General features: G+C 36.5%; 2 protein-coding genes across 3 annotated transcripts in view; one reads left to right on the forward strand and one right to left on the reverse strand.

Annotated features, from left to right (window-relative positions):
* Nucleotides 1-7,952: 7,952 nt before the first annotated feature.
* Nucleotides 7,953-17,279, reverse strand: LOC111328406 (cation channel sperm-associated targeting subunit tau). Of its 2 annotated transcripts, XM_088742103.1 has the most exons (13): nt 17,163-17,279; nt 16,840-16,922; nt 16,299-16,484; nt 15,334-15,462; nt 14,075-14,122; nt 13,419-13,487; nt 12,324-12,415; nt 10,934-11,028; nt 10,105-10,168; nt 9,566-9,650; nt 8,823-8,961; nt 8,163-8,227; nt 7,953-8,043 (listed from the first exon to the last, which is right to left on the reverse strand). In XM_088742103.1, exons 1-13 carry the CDS (start codon nt 17,197-17,199, stop codon nt 8,014-8,016), a joined length of 1,122 nt encoding a protein of 373 aa, XP_088598229.1. In that variant the 5' UTR covers nt 17,200-17,279; the 3' UTR covers nt 7,953-8,013. The 2 variants fall into 2 exon arrangements, with proteins under 2 accessions (XP_088598229.1, XP_022788567.2); XM_022932832.2 differs by having other exon boundaries at nt 7,953-8,227; nt 17,163-17,277.
* A 48-nt stretch (nt 17,280-17,327) lies between these two features.
* LOC111328390 (protein timeless homolog) overlaps nt 17,328-19,166 on the forward strand; it is a 61,606-nt gene continuing 59,767 nt past the window's right edge. The window contains exons 1-2 of the mRNA XM_088742102.1: nt 17,328-17,464; nt 17,850-17,963. Coding sequence (XP_088598228.1) covers nt 17,852-17,963 — 112 coding nt within the window. The 5' untranslated portion in view covers nt 17,328-17,464; nt 17,850-17,851. The remainder of the gene's footprint in view (nt 17,465-17,849; nt 17,964-19,166) is intronic.

Below are 19,166 nucleotides of genomic sequence, written 5' to 3' on the forward strand. Positions count from 1 at the left end.
GTGCCTGAATGTTTAAAGTGTTAAGTCGTGTTATGACCTGCGAGAAATGTAGAATGCCGAGCTCTCTTTTCTTTTCTGACTCGCGCTCACTTTTCAATGAGAGTTTAACTGAGTCATTTCGCACAACGCTACACCATTTGTGTGTACGCTGTACCATTCCACATTAGGCTGAGCCTTTTCACGCAAAGCTACATTGTTTGTATGCACGCTGTACCATTCGACATTATGCTGAGCCATTTCACCCAAAGCTACACCGTTTGTGCGTACGCTGCGCTAGTCCGTATTAACCTGAGTCATTTGACACAAAGCTACACCGTTTGTGTACTGTATTGCAAATAAGCGCTAAAAAATGATTTTTAAAATGATTTTTAGTCATCATATATTTAACAATTATTCCACGAGCGCGCGTTGGATATGAGATGATAGATAGCCAACGAGGCGCGTAGCGCCTCGTTGGCTATAATCATCTCATATCCAACAAGTGCGAGTGGAATAATTGTTTTATTAAAAACGTTGAGTTACATTATTAAATTTTATTAAATTTTTAGCTCCCTTTTAATTTTAAGCTGATACGTACGCTTACCATATTTGTAGATTATGGTATATTGGCTGATATACCATAATGGCTAAGCCAATAAAAAGTCTTGAATTGCATTATCCAATGATCTAGTTTTTAATAAATATAATTATTAAAAACTAGATCATTGGATAATGCAATTTAAGACTTCTTATTGGCTTAGCCATTATGGTATATCAGCCAATATACCATAATCTACAAATATGGCAAGCGTACGTGTCCGCTTAAAGTTAAAAGGGAGCTAAAAATTTAATAAAATGTAATAATTTAATTTAACGTTTTTAATAAAACAATTATTCCACTCGCGCTTGTTGGACATGAGATGATTGGACATGAGATGTTGGACATGAGGCTACGCGCCTCGAATTGTTTTGTATAATTTATCAGGGCACCCATTGATATCAGCAATTTCTGACGGGTTTACCCTTACTAAAGATGTAATTATTATTATTATCATTATTTTTGTTCTTAGTATGCCGCAGGGGTCACACAATCTTTTGTTAGCTGTACACAGTGGAGCCCCGCTAGCTCGAACTCCCACGAGAAACGAAAAATTATAGTTTGCAGGGCTTCGAGTTATTAGGATCGGTGTTAAATTTCAATCATCCTGTTTCTAACCAATAAGGGATCATGTTTTTTACCATTCTAGCACAATCAAAAGTTATTTTCGCACGTTTTTAGGAGCTTTTTTGTATAAGGAATTTGGGAAGTTGAGCCCCATATGTAATACGTTTTCATGTTGTCACGTTCGCATCAATTGTGATGAAGAATTGGAATGTGTCAGTCAGCTATGTGTCATGTTATCTGGGTAAATTTGAGTCAAGAAAAAGTAAAATTAGTTCGAGTTAACACGGGGTTTTAAGTTAGCTAATAGGGACAAATCCACGGGAAATCGAATCTTATTTGAGTCAGGAAGGGGTTCCAGTTTCCGGTTTCGAGTAAGCGGGGTTCTTATGTACACCGTATTTGACTCGCTCTAAAACGCTCTGAAACCAAAGCCGAAAATTCAAATGTTTTCTGTAGTATCGTTTGATGCTTTTATTGAGGGGTAGGTCGATACACTACTAAACGTGAGGTAAATCCAACAAATTCACTTAAACAGTTCTAGGGAGAACCCCTGGAGAGAGCCCTTTTAACTTCAACAGGACATTCTTACCTTTAAGCAATCAGCAGCTGCGCTCAGGGCTGGGACTGGAACTGGAATCTTTTTAACTAAGGGATTCCATCGGTCACAACTTTCAACGGTTTGTTTTATTCCAGGCTGGTTTTATACATTTAACCAGCCGTAGAAAAAAAATATAAAAAAGGTTATCGATAAGACTACCTTGCAAACTAGGAAACTCGAGTGCTAAAAGCGGTTGTAAAACTGAACAGACCACAATGGAACTGAAGAAATGTAAAATAAGAAGCCAAATTTAACTATTCAAGTAGTTAAACATACAAAAAAAGGCAACAGCAATTGTAAAATGATTCTTCTACTTTAAAAAACGTCTTTGAAAAAACAAACAAATACAATAATTCGACCTGAATGGTTTGCTTTTTAGTGTTCACCTAATAGCAACATATCCATGCCGTCTTCTAAGCCGTAGAAGAAAAATACTGTGAAAAGGAGGAAAGCCAGAGGTTACCGCGAAGGACAACGACGAAACAGTGAACTGGCTGTATCAGGATGTAGTTCGTTTGTTAACAGTTGTTCGGTTTCCTTGTTTTCACTAATGGCCTACGCGCATCAACAGCTGAGCGACCACGAGAGACGGCAGCCATGATGTTGGCTTCATCTTTATCTCGTGTATCATCATCTAGTGGTGCGTCCATCTGTAACATATCAAACGAGTCACTAAAACAAACTCCTCTATTCGAAAACGAAGACCCTTTCTTAAAAGCCCGAATAAAGCCTGCTTAACCTTAGCAAGGCCCTAAAATATTCCGATCACTCCTTCGATGGGGATGTCTGTTCCAAATTTGGATTCATTGCATAGAAAAACAAATCGAAGAGCCGAAAGCAGTGGTGGCTGAAGAAAGAACAAGAAAAACCACGCGCGAACTGTCTTAACATATCAAAAGCTGAAATAACAATTACTAGTGCTCAGGGTACGTCTACAATTGTACTTTCAAAGGATTTTCTGCTTTCAATAAAGGGTCTTCGTTTTCGTACTACGAAAACCAAGACCTCGGGTCTTCGTTTTTGTACTACGAAAACGAAGACCCTGCATTAGCCAAAAGAATTGCTTACTTTTTAACGAGAATTTTCCAGCAGAGAAAGCTGAACGACCGTCTAAATCTATTTTAGCTACGAAATACAGTAGAAATCGATTATTTATTGACAGAACCCAAGAGTCATTTTTACTGTACAGAACGCCTTCTCTGTTATTCTGTCACGCAATGCTAACTATAAATCAAAGGCGGCTAGCGTTCGAATTCTGCCTGCTGTTCCAGAATAATAATATGTGTTGTAAGTTTACCCGAGGAAACCCTCGAGAATATCAAAACCAAATTGGCTCGCATAGCGAAACAGAACAGACAAGACGGGCCGTATAATAAAAGTCGAGCAGTATCATAATGGGAAAGAAACGCGTGAAGTGTAATGTATTATATTACTAAGCGTTGTTGCTGTTTAATTAATGTGTGTTTAAGTTGTAATTTCCACGGTTTTCTGTTTACTGGGTCTTCGTTTCGTAGTACGAAAACGAAGACCGGATCTTAGGTCTTCGTTTTCGTAACACCCGATAGGCCATAGGGTAGGCCATAGGGTAGGCCATAGGGTAGGCCATAGGGTAGGCCACAGGGTAGGCCATTGGTTCATTGATTTCACACTATTTACATAAAATTAATAGATAGAACAGTAAAGTTGCAACAAATGATTACAGAATAAATAAATAAAGTACAGATTATAAAAATGTGTGTGGTGGCCAAAGTAGCAAAGGTTTTCTAGTTGGCCACCACCTACTTTTTGATAAATAAAGAAATAGTACGGAGCTGGGATTAATGTGCAAGAAAGAATTACCGCTATAAGTTTAAGGTATGTTAGGGATATATTGAACCAAGCAAGAATCTGTATAGGAAAAGCTTAATAAGAGAAGAACAGACACACATACAGACAAACAAACAAACAGCAACAACAATGGACGAAAGCAGAGACAGAGACAAAGGAGAGGAAAAGAACAACGTATCATCAGCAACAATAGCAGCAGCGGCAGCAGCAGCAAAGACCTACATATAAGCGGACAATTATTATTATTATTATCAACTGTTATTACTATAGTTATTTACATATGGATTGTTACATACTATATATTTGATCACTAAACAGATATCATATATTATTTGATTGATGAGATATCAGGTGGGCCATATAAAGTTTCTTAAACCTGTTAAATGTTTTTATTTTTTTCAATGCCAAGGGGACGGTTGCCCATATAACAGAAGAAGAGTACTTAAAAGTAAATTTGCCTGTGTTTGTTCTGACTTGTGGTTGGTAGAAATTAAGTTTGGCGGATTGTCTGGTGTTATGGGAGTGGACAGCTGTTATAGGTATTAAAAAATTATGGAAAATTGCAGGAATAGTCGTTGGATTGTTATATAGTTTAAATGCAAGTAAGCAGATTTTGAATCTCACAACATTTTCAAATTTTTAAATTTCAAGGATTTGGTAGTAAGGGGTAGAGGGTTCCCGTTTGTTTGCAAAAAAGATATTTCGGATGCATTTATTTTGTTTAGTACTGATCTTCTTTAAATTAGTCTGATAAGTGTTGCCCCAATACATTGCACCATAATTAAGATAAGGGAGACTTCAAGTAATTAATAATTACTCAATAATTGCACCATAATTAAGATAAGTGAGACTTTAAGTACATTGGATACAATACCTTGTATGATTGACTGATTGTAAATGTATGTGAAAGGTTTAGATAATTCACGACTAGCAAGTTTTACTAACCTATTAGGAATATCTAATGAAGCCTTTCTTTCATTTAGATTTGAAAATAGCCTTATCACATATTCTTCAATGACAGCTGATAAGTAGAAGCTATTTGTGGGGCTATTGCATATACATTTAGTGGGTCGTCGTAAGTAGGATAAATTACACTAGCAAGATCAGGACCAATAGTAGTGAAGTGCTGATTAAATTGGTTAGCAATGTCAAGTTCATTAGTGTAGACCTTACTATTTCTTATGATCCTAGAAGGGTAATTTGATTGAGCTTTGGTTTTCCTTTTAATGATCGCACCAATAAGCTTCCATGTTTCTTTCAGATTTTCTTTGTATAGCTGAAAATATTTGTTATAAGTGGAGTAGATAAGTTTATTTCTCACATTTTCACAGAAGATCTGAATTACAATGTGGTTACAATTATTTAACAAATATATAAAATTACATGCGTGGATAGGGACTGGGCTACAATGGGTTTAGAAATACAAGATAATTAATTAAATATTTAAGAAATAACATTTAACTATGTGGGTATGCAAATATATATAAAAAGAAACTCTTATTTGTTGAAGGCTAAAATAGTCCTTGGGAAAAAGCTGCAGCCCAGTCTTTCGATACTCATCTTTGGCTTTGGCCTTTATTTTGTTAAGTAGATTGGAGTATTGTTTGTACTCTTTTATCTTTCTTGAATTCTTGCTGAGGAAATGCGATTTATACATCTTTTGTTTCCTTTTAATTGATTTTAAAAGCCCTTGTGTTAACCAAGGTTTGTTGAATTGTTTCATTTTATAATTGGTTACTTTTTTTTAAAGGGGCATGCTTATTGACAATATATTTCACTTTGTTCATACATGCATTAGTTATCTCATGAAGATGAGTGGAGGTGGAATATAATCTGGCCAGTTAACTCGGCTGGGGTCAGCTAAATATTGCTCTTTGCAAAAACTACTGCAATCTCTATAATATGTTAACTGCTTGTTTTTAGAAGTGAATACATTATAGATGCAGAAAACAGGCAGATGGTCACATATGTCAGCCAGAGCTCTACCAGAAGTAGTGTTTTGAATGGGAGCATTAGTATAAATATGATCAATTAAGGAGGCTGGATATAGTTTTTTCACTTTTCTGATGCAGGATATTTAAACTAAAATTACGAAGCTTAGCTTTAACGAATCGCTATCACATTTTCCCCTGAAATAAAGATATTATTGAAGAATCAGTTTGTTGTAAATATATTAAAAAATTCGTTGCCATGGCAACGTTGCTGGCTTGCAATGCTGGGTCCAAAATTAGACTTGACTTGAATTTTCTAAAAAACTGGATGGTGAATTTATTTTAGAATTTGCATGCGTCCTTTGACTGTCTTGGTCTACTTGACTGTTAGGTTTAAAAAAATTGTCACAAAGTTTAAGGAAAAGAGGCCTTTTTTAGAATTCATCGTTAACTTTTTTTCCCTCTGACAGAATTTTTTCGAATTTTTGTAAAACACGCACAGAGTCGTTCAAAGTTAACGTGCAAAAATTAAAAAAATTCATTGAGCGGAAACAGAAATACGTAAGTCTAAAGTTTCGAATTTCCAAGAATTTCGACTCGACAAGTTGGGCAATTGCGCACGCGCAACATTTGTGTCACGCCACGTCACTTGCCACCGACACCACGAGGTTTTGGATGTCTTCTTCGCCGAACGTCCTTCGCGCTCTTCTGAAGAGCTTTATTTTGCTAAGAGAGGTTCACCTTCTGGGTGGATTGCGCCTGGAAATGGCTGCTGCTGTATTTTCCTTCAAAGTGCTGGATTATTTTGAGCAAAGTGTCGGGATGTTTTGTTTCTCTTGGAGCTGATCGACGCGATGTGGTTGGCGATTTGCTAAGAATGGAGACCAGTGCTTCCTTCCCACCGTCGTTGTAAAGATCTTTTAAGTAATCGTAACACAGACCGCTTTCTGCAATTTTCTGAATGATGTTTTCTTTAACGAGGAGCCCGTTATCGCCCTGTGAATAGAGCTTGTCTTCGAAAGTTACACGCGTTCGTGGCGTCCGTCAAGAAAGTCCATGTCTACGAAAGCGAAGGAGGCGGATTTCACATGCTGTTGTTTACAATGTCAGCCTTTGTTAGCTGCAACGGGGATTGAAAGAGGACACAGTGGAGGGCACGTACAACTTCCAACGCATCGTGTGCGTTGAAATCTTCATAAAAAACTGCTTGATACATAGAAGGGAGATTGCTTTTACATGATTTTCCGTCAGGATTGAGAAGAGCGTTACCAGCTTTTGATGAGTGTAAGGCTATCGGCGAAAAACACTTTCTTCGACGATAATGTTTCTTTATTTGAATTTCCAGCACATCGTAGGAGCGTAGGAGTGTAGGAGTGTCGAACACAGAAGAATTATGGCCAATTAAAATGGTGTGACAGTGCGTACTGCTGGTAAGGAAAGTGGTAAAAGATTGAAGACATTCGCTCAGGAGTGTACTGGAACATTCTCTTTGAGCAAAGTTCTCTCACCATTCACAGTTTTGACAGTGACTTGTTTACACGAGAAGCGAAGCTGCTGATATTGCATGTAGGTAGCATCTATTTAGTGTTCCGGAAACCAGCCACGTTATGGGAAAATAGCTCCGACGATCGCGATTGTGTTTGCTGCCGGTTTAACGTGTATTTTGGTCACTTGAGAATGTTGTAGCTTTCCGTTTTTGAAACACACTACTAGTAAAGTTAGAAGAAAGTGTAGGCAGCCTACCTAGAGGCGTAAAACATAGTCTACTAGGCAGATGAAAAAATGATTCTGGCGTAAGCGCGGCGGCCATGTTTGTTTGTTTGTGTTTTTTTTTTCTTGCAACTTTTAAAGGTCCCGGGTAAATTGGAACCCAGTCTGCGCGCGCCAAAGAAACTATATCCAGCCTCCGGTAGAACAGTGATCTGAGAATCTAGTGGGCTTAGTAATAAGTGGGAGAAAATTATCAGAATACAGTATATTAAGATAATCTTCAGTGTTAGCATGCTCGCGGCAGCAGTTATACAGAACATTACATGTCTTCAGACCTGATCCTAAAAGTCCCAAACAACAAAACACCACTGGGGTCTGGGAAAAAGTGTAAATATGTCAAATTGTGAATTTTACAATCAAAAATACAAATCAGCAATCCCTGTCCCACCACACCATGTTGAAAATGGTAAAAAATACGAATTTAGATCGAAAGGGAGACAACACCCCAGATATGAAGTAGCCACTCGAACTTCTACGTATACTACAAGTGATTCAAAGAACTGTGAAGAGTCCTACCTGGCAGTCAGTTCATGTTTATGGATAGTCTCCAGAAGTTTTACCACCATCATTGGAACCCAAAACTGGTTTTACTTGTTTCAGAATACTACGCAATACTGAAAAATTGTAACTAATAAAATTATTACCTTTCAAAATGTTGTTTAATAAGCACATTAAACTGAAATACTCAAAATATTCTTTTTTATTTTTGTTTTTATACAGTTTAAAACGTTTTGCTTTTGATACTAATTACCTTTACTGAGCTGGTCTTCTGGCTGAAAGACACATAAAACAGATTTCAGTAGAAACTTATTTAACAACAGTTATTCATCTACCCTCTCCTCCCTTAGCAATAAGGTAGGGTGGATATCAAAGGCTCTCCCAGTATAAGAACCTCTGATGCTTCATGAACAGTCGGTGGATCATGAGACGTCTCTTTCTCAGCCTCTTGTATCAGTTCTGAAATAAGCAAGACTACAATAAGGAAACTGGTGACCATTGTCAGATTAAAGCTCTCTAATACTGCAGAGCTAAGACGCTAAGTGAAAATTATCCCAATACAATGGGTAAATAGTTGAATGGTTTAGTTACAGAAGTGCAAGATGTTCTCTTTAAAACCCTAGCTGTCACTCCCAAGATCAAAATTTTAGTAATTCTCCTTACTGTCTCCCATACAACTGTTACAATGTAAGTTTGGAAAATTTGGTTTTAGATAAATCAAAATTCCCCTTATTTATATTTGTCTTTATTCTGATCACTTGTCTGCTTGTTATTGTATTGATATTGTATGGGAAAATTTCAGTCTGCAGGGGTAACTCGTGGAAGTTAAAGGTTAAATTCAATTTGCTTGAAGGACATCAACCTTTAATCTTTTTAACATTGTATACTTCAACACTGATGCAGACAAGATAGAGGTAGTATTACAAAAAGCATATTTTTTTCTACACAAAAAAAGGCATCTACTGATGAACTGTACAGCAAAAAATTAAAAAAAATTAATCAGAAAATTTATTTCACCTTTGAAAAAACTGATAAATAACAGAAAATAGCTCACCAGGTGCTACTGCCATGAATGTCAAGTTTGCCATCTGGGCAAGTGCTTCTGTTAGACCAAACTGAGTTACATCACCAAGATTTTCTTCTGCTGAGTCAGAGTCACTCTCTTGGTCTCCAGTTACAGCACCATGTACATCCTATGTATCAAAATGAAAAGAAAAAAAAAAACTAAGAAATAAGAAGACTAGCAACATGAATGTTTCACAAACCTTTTTTATGTCTTTCATTCTTATGTCAAATTTAGATAATGGGCGATAAAGTTTACTAATAAATCACGTGTAGTTTGGTCATGTGTTTGGTTAGTGCTACAGTTATCAGTTTTGTCTAGATTAATCAAAGCTACAAATGGTGCCTGGTGCTTGTAACTATTAGATAGCCACTAATACCTGAGTGCTCTGTTCAACGCATACATATTACCTGGTACCAGAGCTTCCTAATCACCTTCCCAAGCTCATCTATTAGCAATTAGTCAAATCAAGATTAAAGATAAGAATTTTTGCTCTATATTGCATCTTATATTTCTTGCTTTTTTATGTCAATATTAAGCAATGTTGACTCTGGTCACTCAGGCTTTGTAGTAAATTCAAAGATAAATTATTTGGTCCTCAAAGTAAGAGCTGCCTTTTGTGCAAAAGGAAATGGCATTAAAAAATAAGGTGAAGTTGTTGAGAGTCATTTAAGTACACTTAAGAAATACCTACAAAAAACAAATGTTGAAGTTGAGAGGTTTACACAACAAACCTTCTCCTGAAGGAGCATTCTCAAATAGTCGATTCTCTTACTTCTTGAAGTCAATTGGGAATACTCAGAATACATCTGACTCAATCTAAAATTATAATATCAAAGATACTAAACTAATTCCTGTAGTACAGTTGAGATAATCAGCTGTTCCTTGACTGTATAACCAACTAGAGAATGTACAAAAAAAATCACTAAATTCCCAAAACAGAGAGAATCAAAGGAATCAAGAACAAGTTCTTCAGCATGTTTCACAAATGAGTTCCAATGGGAGATCACTGAAATGCATGAATCAAAAAGCCATAAAAACGTTGGCACAAAGTACAGTATCAACAATACTTACAAAACTGGAAAGTGTTAACCCCTATGGGGGCTTATATTTACACTATCACCCTACTCTAACAAAACAGTTATTAAACAAACATGTGCACTTGTAACAACTTATCACTGATAGAAAATTAATCCTCACACAATCCCTATGACAGGCATTTCTCAACACATATACAGAGGCTTTGTACCACAATACAACGGTGTGTTTTTACTTTGTCATATTTTGCTGCAGTCGGGGTCTTGTTTTGTTGTCCATTTGCATAAAGTTTGTTTTAGCTGCAAGAAAAAAAATAATGACATTAATGATAATGATGACAATAACAGAAAAGGATCATTGTGCACCTCACTGTCCAGTTATGAATGGAGTTAATTGACAAACAAAAGGCACTTGCCAATGTTTGATTGTAACAGAAAACAATAATTGGAAAAAAGGGGAAATCTTGAAGGGTTTCCTGTAATTGTAAGACCTAAAAAATTTGAAAGGAAGCTTGCTTTTTTATAGGTGTTTGGTTTAAATAGTGAGAGTGTAGTTTGTTTGCCTTACTATCCCTATTTTGTTTTTTCATTTTCTTTCTTTCTCTGATAAACTATGTTCCTTCAATCAGGTGACTATATAAGATGATGATTCATAATTGAAAAGCAACTTATTCCCTAACAAAGTAATTACGAAATAACATATTACATAGCTACTGTAGTGTTTCTGACAGCTGTCAATCACAGTGTTTGGAATGCACACACGGTCTAAAACAAAAGGAGTTATTCTGTAGTGGGGTATCGTCTCGCATGTTGATTGAATAATTATCGTTGTGTTTGCACCAAATGTCTCATTGGTTATTTAAGCATAAACACCACAGCTACCGAGAACTTGTCAGGTAGAAGTTTTTATCATAATCTAACACCAAATTATCTAAAACTAATTGACAGGGAAATGTGTAGCAGATCTTAGGAGCTAAGCGGTTAAGAAATAATAACACTGTCTCATGACTGACAAGGGTGCCATGGCTGCCCACTAATTCATAAAATATTTGGCTAAAAACTTACTATAATATGGGCTAAACTCTGGCTCCAAGTCCATTATTTTTTCTTTGAAAGTGATCACACTTGGATGTGGCACTTTCTTTGGAGCAAATTTAATTCTGAAATAACCAAAAAAGATGATTAAGTGTGGTGGTTGCTTTCAGGAATAGCACAGGTTTCACATGGATGCTGACAGCCATTGAAATGTTAAATAATTATTCCAAATGCTCTGTGTAATTAATCTAAGAGGTGACAAGGGAGTGTTTCTGACCAGACTACAATTGCCACTTTGAAAATTAGAAGTTCAAACATACAAAAGAAAACAGGAATGGAATTATAAACATAAAAAAAGTTGTGCAAATCATTTTAGAACCAGATTTGCATACCTACAAGTGTAAGTGAGCAACAACTGTTACAACAGAAAATAAATCAGAGCCCAGTTGTTTGAAGTGTGGCTAGCACCATCCCAGTTATAATTGAATGCAGATTTCTTTATTCCTCTGTTCAAAACCTTTTTTTTCAGATGATTTCCACTATCCTTTTTTGGAGCATTCAATCATCAAATTGTAGACAAAAGGAATGGTACTGAATTTTCTTTTAAAGCTTTCAAATCTGAAATCAGGTTTCACATTAACACTGGATTATCTTAACCTAGCTTTGAACAAACCTTCCCAGCAATGTAAAAGAGCTCAGTCCAGCTGTTAACAATGTTTGGAAAAACAAATAATTAAAGCTTTGCTCAAGAAGTGTACTGAAATGTCTTGGGAGTGTGGGCCAAAGGAAAAATCTGAGTCCTCAGATCCAAAAGGATTACAATCATGTAACCTGTTCTTACATTCCTGAACTGTTCATGCATGTATCTCTACAGGCTATACTAAAGACACCAATACTAACTAAACCGCCTTCCAGTTAGCTCAATTGGTATAGCACCGGACTGTTGTGGGGGAGGTCGAGAGTTCAAATCTCGCCGGACTAACACTCAGGGTCTTTAAATAACTGAGTAGAAAGTGCTGCCTTTGTAATAATAATTATCTGCAAACGGTTAGACTTTCTAGTCTTCTTGGATGGGGACGAAAAATGGAGGTCCTGTCTCACAAGCCCTTAAATGTGATTTAAATTTGTGGGACGTTAAAGAACCCACACACTCCTTGAAAAGAGTAGGGCACGTAGTGCCCGGTGTTGTGGTCTATCTTTGTGCAGTGTCTATCCAGGGTGAATTGGGGGGAGGGATGGTGCCTTGCATGGACCTTGTGTTCCGTTCGCACTAACCCTTCCGGGTCTAGTCACACCAGGTAAAGTCGTTAACAACAATAACTAACTACTTTTGGGATCCATACCACCATTAATCTAAACTTTCTAGATTAACTAAGCTAGACTTGTTACCTATTTATCTATCTTCATTTACATACACTACCCTGCATTGTTGCCTGAACCCCGCGGGACAAGTTCCAAGTGTGGAAATGCACTTTGTTGTAAATAATATCTGGGTGGATGATGGGTTTCCAGCTATAACATAGCAAAATATCTTAGAGACACAATTTTATTAATTGAATATGAAGGTGTTGAGTCACTGGTCTGTATTATAAGATCTCCTTTGAAACAACAGATGTATGATGAAATAATTTTAGTACTAGAGGTTAGAACCATGAAAGACTTGAAATTTTAGGGAGGAGGAGTCCAGCTGATCCAACTCCCAACTCCTTTAAGCCTACTCTTTGTTCATGCTCTACTTTCTTAGTATATACCAAAACAGTGGATAACATTGAAGGAATGCTCTGATTGGCTACTCCAACTCCAAATATCCTTTGCTATTGACCTCTGAGCAGCTGGCACAGGATTTGTACCCAAAAATATATATAAGTTAAAATCATCTCTTTTTTTGCCATATTAGTGCACAACTATTCTCCTGACTGTTGGTGGCTAGTGGTGGATACTTACTTTGCCACTTTGCAGCTCAGTTAATGTTCACCACTAGTCACCTCTCAATCTGTGAATAGTTGTTAAGTAAACTAAACTTTAGTCTGAAATATAGTCCTGCTGCTCCATGAAAAATAAGCAGATCAGGCCCTAATCATTGTTCAACACAATTAAGTACCATTATAAGCTGATGATGTTAAACAAAAAATATGTACCTAATCATGAAGTAACTATTAATGTTAGCAGTGTAAATTACATTTAACTTTAGTTACTATTTTCAGCTATGTATTAGTTCATATTCACTTGAAATTGGCATCTACAATACTTATAAACAAGCAGAAATAAAATTGTATCGCAAGGTTACAAGTTAGTGCGAAATGTTAAAACAATTTTAAGTAACATGTAACAATTGTTAGTATTTTTCAATGTAGACTATGAAATGTCTCCAGTAATAAAAAATGCTACACTAACAAGTAATAGCCTAACTCATGTAATAACATCTAGTACACTATTGTTAGATTTTGGTACTAACAGTCTTTCTATCTAGATTTAATTAATAACCAAACAAATTTATAACAACAAGAAGTGATACCTGATCACACAAGCCATAACCATAAAAGCCATATGCAAAGGCAAGCTCTAATTGGATATCTCCAGCATACTGAGAAAAAAGAAATCAATATTTTTCATTTCAATTGGCATTTACTCGTGTCTCTCTTTACAAGCATCCCTTGTTGCTAGAAGCTCTGAATTACTTACAGTAGTATTAAATCAAAACCAGGGCCAGAAACTTCCTTTTTAACTCACTTGTCCATTGGATTAGCGTACAGCTGTAGTGTTTACTAATGACTTGTCTGAAAAAATCTGATTACAACGACTACTGGGTATGAAGCAGTATTCACTTTGCAACTAATGGCCATACTTTGTGTGATGTAACCTAACATGTAACTTGCACAAAATTAATTAGGATAACTTTACCAAACTCAGGTAAGGAAAAGGTTTTTCCCCTATTCTTGGCAAGTGAGGTCATAATTTCCCTTGGCCAAATGGAAAAATTACTTGTCCTAGATGTTCTGACAGTTCGAGTTTCCTGCCCTGGAAACTAATTAATCATGGTGACAAATCTAGGTAATCTAATAGAGCATGACAGCCAAGTAGACTGTTGTGCTTACTTTATAACTCGCAATACTTGTTTACTTTGAACTTCATCATAAGTGAAAGTAGCCTTAACAAAGGATTGTGCTCTACCTGTTTTTTTCTGTTCTGTAACTCAAATGTCTCCATTGACCATTGTTTCTATAAATTGAAAATGAAATTGATAACCATTTGATAGCTTTTATGGCCCAAAATTCAACCTTAAATTTATTTATTCATAATTACAGACTATCATTTGATTATTAACTACTAGTAACTGAGACTGAAGCCTTTCCATTATTTATTTATTATTTATTTTTCTCAAACCTCAAACCTCAGACTATGCCACTAGTCTGAGGTTTGAGATTTTCCCTCAACAACTGAAAGCTCAAGGTTATTAAATTGTTTATTATGTGGCCCACAAACTTAAGAAAAGGAAAATATGTTCAAGCAGAAGTCATCAATTACTATCCAGCGATACATGCCTTTACCTATTCATTCATTGACTCGAACCCATGCTAAATTGTTGAATTCGAACCTTTAATAGGCCTTACTTCACTTAGAACCTAACTAACGACTAAACACAAAATGGCAGTCACAGTAGTAAATAGCCATAAAGTGAAACCGCTGGTCATGCAAAATGTGGGCAGGGCACAGGAAGCCCAGCCTTAACAAACAGAATGGCAATATTACAACAACCACTATATCACATACTCCATCAAGAAACACATTTAATTTCAGGAAAAATGATTCTCAGAGCCTTAGAAAATTACTTCTGTCAGTAGAGTGGTGTCACCCTGTGATAGCAAAAATTTCGTTCAATTTCCAAGGCAAAACATTGACTGGAGTGCTGACAAAAATGACAGAAAAGTGCCTCAAAATAGTTTAAGCATGTCCAGCCTCTTTGTGAAAGAAAATGTAATTGCCACTGAATGCACTGTTCAGAATATTTCCCCTCTAGCAAAATTTCATACTAGGTAGTTTTAAACTGTACCTGTCAGTAAATAATATTTTGAGTCTACTCTCTCTAACTGTTAATTGGCTCTTATCATCTTCATGTGCTCAAATTTTCAAAAAAATGAAAAGAACTACTGTGGTACCATGGTACATTTTGCACTCTTTCTAATTTGTATAATCCATAATCAGCCTGTGGACATTTCTGCTGTATTACTTTGGTCTGATCTCACCCTTAGCCAATGAGAATGTGCGTTATATCAGCCACAAGCCTAAGCCAATTATAATAATGCACCATGATAAAAGATTATCTACAGTAGTTTTACACAGTTTGAATTTAGCATATACACTGTTCCCAATTAAAAATTACACAACATGCAAATTTCTACTTAAATTAGACAATTCCTTAAATCACCCACCTTAGCAAGCTTGATCATGTGAAACTCAGTTTTACCAAGAAGTTTGTGTTTTGGGATTGGCTGCAATCTGTCAAACCCCAGGACAGCAATGTTAACTTCATTTACTGAACTTGTTGCTTTGGGAGAGACCTGAGGTAACAACATGAACACATTGTTCACTATTAATAACTATTGACCAAAGCGAAGGTGGCTAGTGATTGAAATTTACTGAGCTGCAACAGATATTACAAATATTATAGAGCTGTTAACCACGGACTAATTGTTTGTTGTGATTAGTTATTTTAGTGTATACTGGTACAGAGAGATAACAAAGCACAAAAAGATGATTTTAACTCATTCATTCCTACTTTGATTTTTGGGCAAAATCTCACCTTTGTGCTTGGAGGTAAATATTATGGCAAATGATATTTGGAGTTTGAGTAGCCAATCAGAGTGTGTCTTCAATGCAATCTACTGTTTTAGTAATTATTCAAGAGTTTCTGTATATGAGGTGCATGATAAATCATGGTGCTATATACAGTGTACTGAATTAACCCTTGACTTAACTCTTAAGATCTCATCAATTATTCTTTTTACTGTCTGCCATAACAATTCTTATGATACTAGTTCAGACATTGGTATTGTATCAACTAATAATCCCTTGATTGATAGTTTTCTTTATTCTCATCACTTGTCTGCTCAAGATTGTATAATATTTGTAAGGAGAAATTCTGCCTTGGTTGCTCGTGGGAGTGAAAGGATTAACTAAAGGAAAACATTCTGTTTTACAGATAATGTTATTGAGTACCAAACAACAGAGTTCTAACGCTTTTGCAAACAAATAACAAAATTGAAATATAGCTAGCGCTACAAGTACATTACCTGAAATACTACACAACCTAGAAATTAAATGCTCACAGCTAGGATTTTGGGCAAGCACAAAAATTCAGAAGTATTTGAATCATTGCAACGGATTTGGCACTTACTGTAACAGAGAAATTCTTAATCTCATCCCAGACCACACAACCTTTTTTGAAAGGTAACTGTAATGAAGTGCATTTGATAACTGAGCCAACTGTTATTTGGACATAAATTCCAAAGTGTTCGGGGGGAAAGTTTTCTTCAAAGTACAAGTTGCGGCAGCCAAACACATGGACAGCAAAAACACCTGTCTATAATGGAAGAAAAAATCAGTTAAATCATTACATAAAAAGGAAAGGCATCCCACTGTTCAGCATGCCTGTTCATTTGTTAATTCCATAAATAATTAGTAATACTGTTCAAACACAAAGGGAACCATGCCATTCAGCAGGGCTACAAGCTCCACTCCATCTAGTGTCTTAAAATCATAAATTGATTGCCAGAAATAGTCTTTTAGGTGCCAAAAACTCATAAAAAAATTGCCTGTAAAACCTTGTAAAAATATAGGAAAATGACAACTATCACCATGATGAGAATCTCACTAACTGCTCTTGCTGGGAAAAACAGGACAAAACAAAACATGACAAAAAGACCTGGAACACCTACAGGTAGTGTTGCCTTCTCCACCAGGAGTGGGTCTTTCTCTTGAATTAGACCTTTCTTCCCACCTTCAGAACCCTTCAGCTGACCTGCAAAACAAAGAAAAAGATATTGTTTTTTAAAATGTACGAGAGCAATCCTCGCAGTAATAAATTCTACTGATGTAGTAGTGGAAATAAGGCCTGAAAAAAAAAAACATTCAGGCCTGTATAGAATTTGAACCCATGACCTGTGCGATACGGGCGCACTGCACTGCATAAAAACAATGTAGGTTAACCCATTACAAATTAAAACAAAGCGGTGTTCTAGAATTACATTTCAAAGCTTACCGATTCCTGGAAGAACGTCGGCTGCTTCTGGATGCATTCTTATTTGGGCTTTTTAATTTAGATTTAATTCTCACTTCTCAAAACAAACGACAGCGATCGAAAGGCGGCGCGGTCACTTGACACAGACACACCAGATCGAGGCAGTAATTTTGGCGCGTTTTTCAGCGCAAAGGTGAGTTTGAGTTCGCGTCTCTCCACAGTGTTTTCTATGTTCACTTGAAACGGATTGTTCCCTCATTGGCGATTTCATTGTTTTTATGGGCATCTGTGTGTCTGGAATAATTTCACTTTAAACAATAAGGGTGAGTTTCCTTTGCGACCTGAATTACAACTAATGATCATTTTGCTAAGCTGTGGACTGTACATGTATGTCGATTACTCTTAGTTCACTTCAAATTATTGATCACTCCACGGTTAAGCTTATACTTTTTGCCCGACGAATTGAGAACAAATAACAACGAATGCTGTATTTCGCTATGTAGTTATTTTAGTTGGTTCGTTCCATGTGATCTCTTCGCAAAAGTCGCTGTAATGCGAGAGATAAATGTAATGGACTAATTTTAATCTCCCCACCAGGTTCACGAGCTGAATTTGATGTATGTTCTGTTCCATATGGTATTTGTTGTGTCATTTGTTGTGTTTTGATTTCTTAAAATCTTAAACCATTACACTTTTTTTATTTTACAGAGATGGAAAATCTAAACGACCTGGGAGATTACCTCAACACGGAAATCGTGTGTACCCTGGCAGGTCTTGGGTATTCAGAAGGGAGCGAGTATTACAAAAGTCCAGATTGTCTTGGTGGGTTGGTTATTTTTTCAAGCAGTAACCAGGTTTATTGAATATTGGGAGAGATTTCCGTCATAACTCCATACCATTCTAAATTGAAGTCACAGTCCCAAAGGAAATCCATTGTTTTGGCCATTGTTTTCTTTTATCCAAGAGCTGTATGCATGTATGCATTATCAAGTGTGACCTTCTTTGGGAAAACGGACACTAACGATATTCCGTTAAACGTTAGAAAACTAACGGATAGCTAATGGTTTGTCCTAATGTTCAAACGGTTTGTCTTAATACTCAAACGATTTGACCTAACGCTCTTAATGGTTCGTCCTAACACTCAAATGATTTGTCCTAAAGCTCTAACGGTTTGTCCTAATGCTCAAACGATTTGTCCCAATGCTCTAACAGTTTGCCCTAACACTCTAACAGTTGATTCTAACGCTCTAATGGTTATTCCAAACATTCTAACACTGTGTCCCTATGTCTTAACGGTTTGTCCTGACACACTAATGGTTGGTCTGCCTGTTTCACTTTGCTCCTTATGGTTCACCCAAGCAGTCAATTGAAAAAAGTACGGAGCAAGGAAGTGTAAAACGGTGTTGCAAAGTCTTTTTGAAAACAGCTAACTGGCTGAAGGCTTTTAACGCCGAAAGAGTCCGCTTTGACGATTGTGAAAATCACCAATGATCAGGCGAATCGAGTCTTCTTCAGACGGGCAAATCCATGTTCTGCAAAACAGTTGCAATTTGACAACAGCTACAGGTCGTCCGGTTTCTCCGGGAATAGGTGGTTTGCACATTATGTCATCGCTGCCATATTAACTTCTTTTGTTCACCACCAGCATTTGTTCCTTTCACCACTGTTACCTGTGTCTCTAGAGATTGGTTGTAAACCACGTATATAATTTTTTTTATACCGGCTACAATTATTATTATGTTGACCGCAGACTGTCATATTTAAAAGAAATTACATCGGGTAAATTCCTTTTACTCTGGTTAAGTTAAAGGCCGCCGCACACCAGCTGATTTTTTCTCAGCCGATGAAAAACCTTCTGGTAAACACTTTAATGCAAATTTCGGTGAAATTTGATCCATGCCAACTGAAGGCAGTGAAGCATTTTGTGACTACCATTAATTATTTTTCTTTGGCGTGGCACAAGCTGAAAGCAATCAAGACAACTTAGTGATCGAGACAGTCAAAAAAATAGCTGTACATCTACAA

The sequence above is a fragment of the Stylophora pistillata genome, chromosome 12, assembly GCF_964205215.1.
Source record: "Stylophora pistillata chromosome 12, jaStyPist1.2, whole genome shotgun sequence".
Classification (NCBI taxonomy): Eukaryota; Metazoa; Cnidaria; class Anthozoa; order Scleractinia; family Pocilloporidae; genus Stylophora; species Stylophora pistillata.

What these genes read in the sequence shown, in the direction of transcription:
- LOC111328406 (XM_022932832.2), bottom strand. Translation starts at nt 17,199, where the DNA reads ATGCATCCAGAAGCAGCCGACGTTCTTCCAGGAATCG. An exon ending in CGACGTTCTTCCAGGAATCG is followed by an intron (nt 16,923 to 17,162) that starts GTAAGCTTTGAA and finishes TTTGTTTTGCAG; the next exon opens with GTCAGCTGAAGGGTTCTGAA. An exon ending in TTAAGAATTTCTCTGTTACA is followed by an intron (nt 15,463 to 16,298) that starts GTAAGTGCCAAA and finishes TTGTTACCTCAG; the next exon opens with GTCTCTCCCAAAGCAACAAG.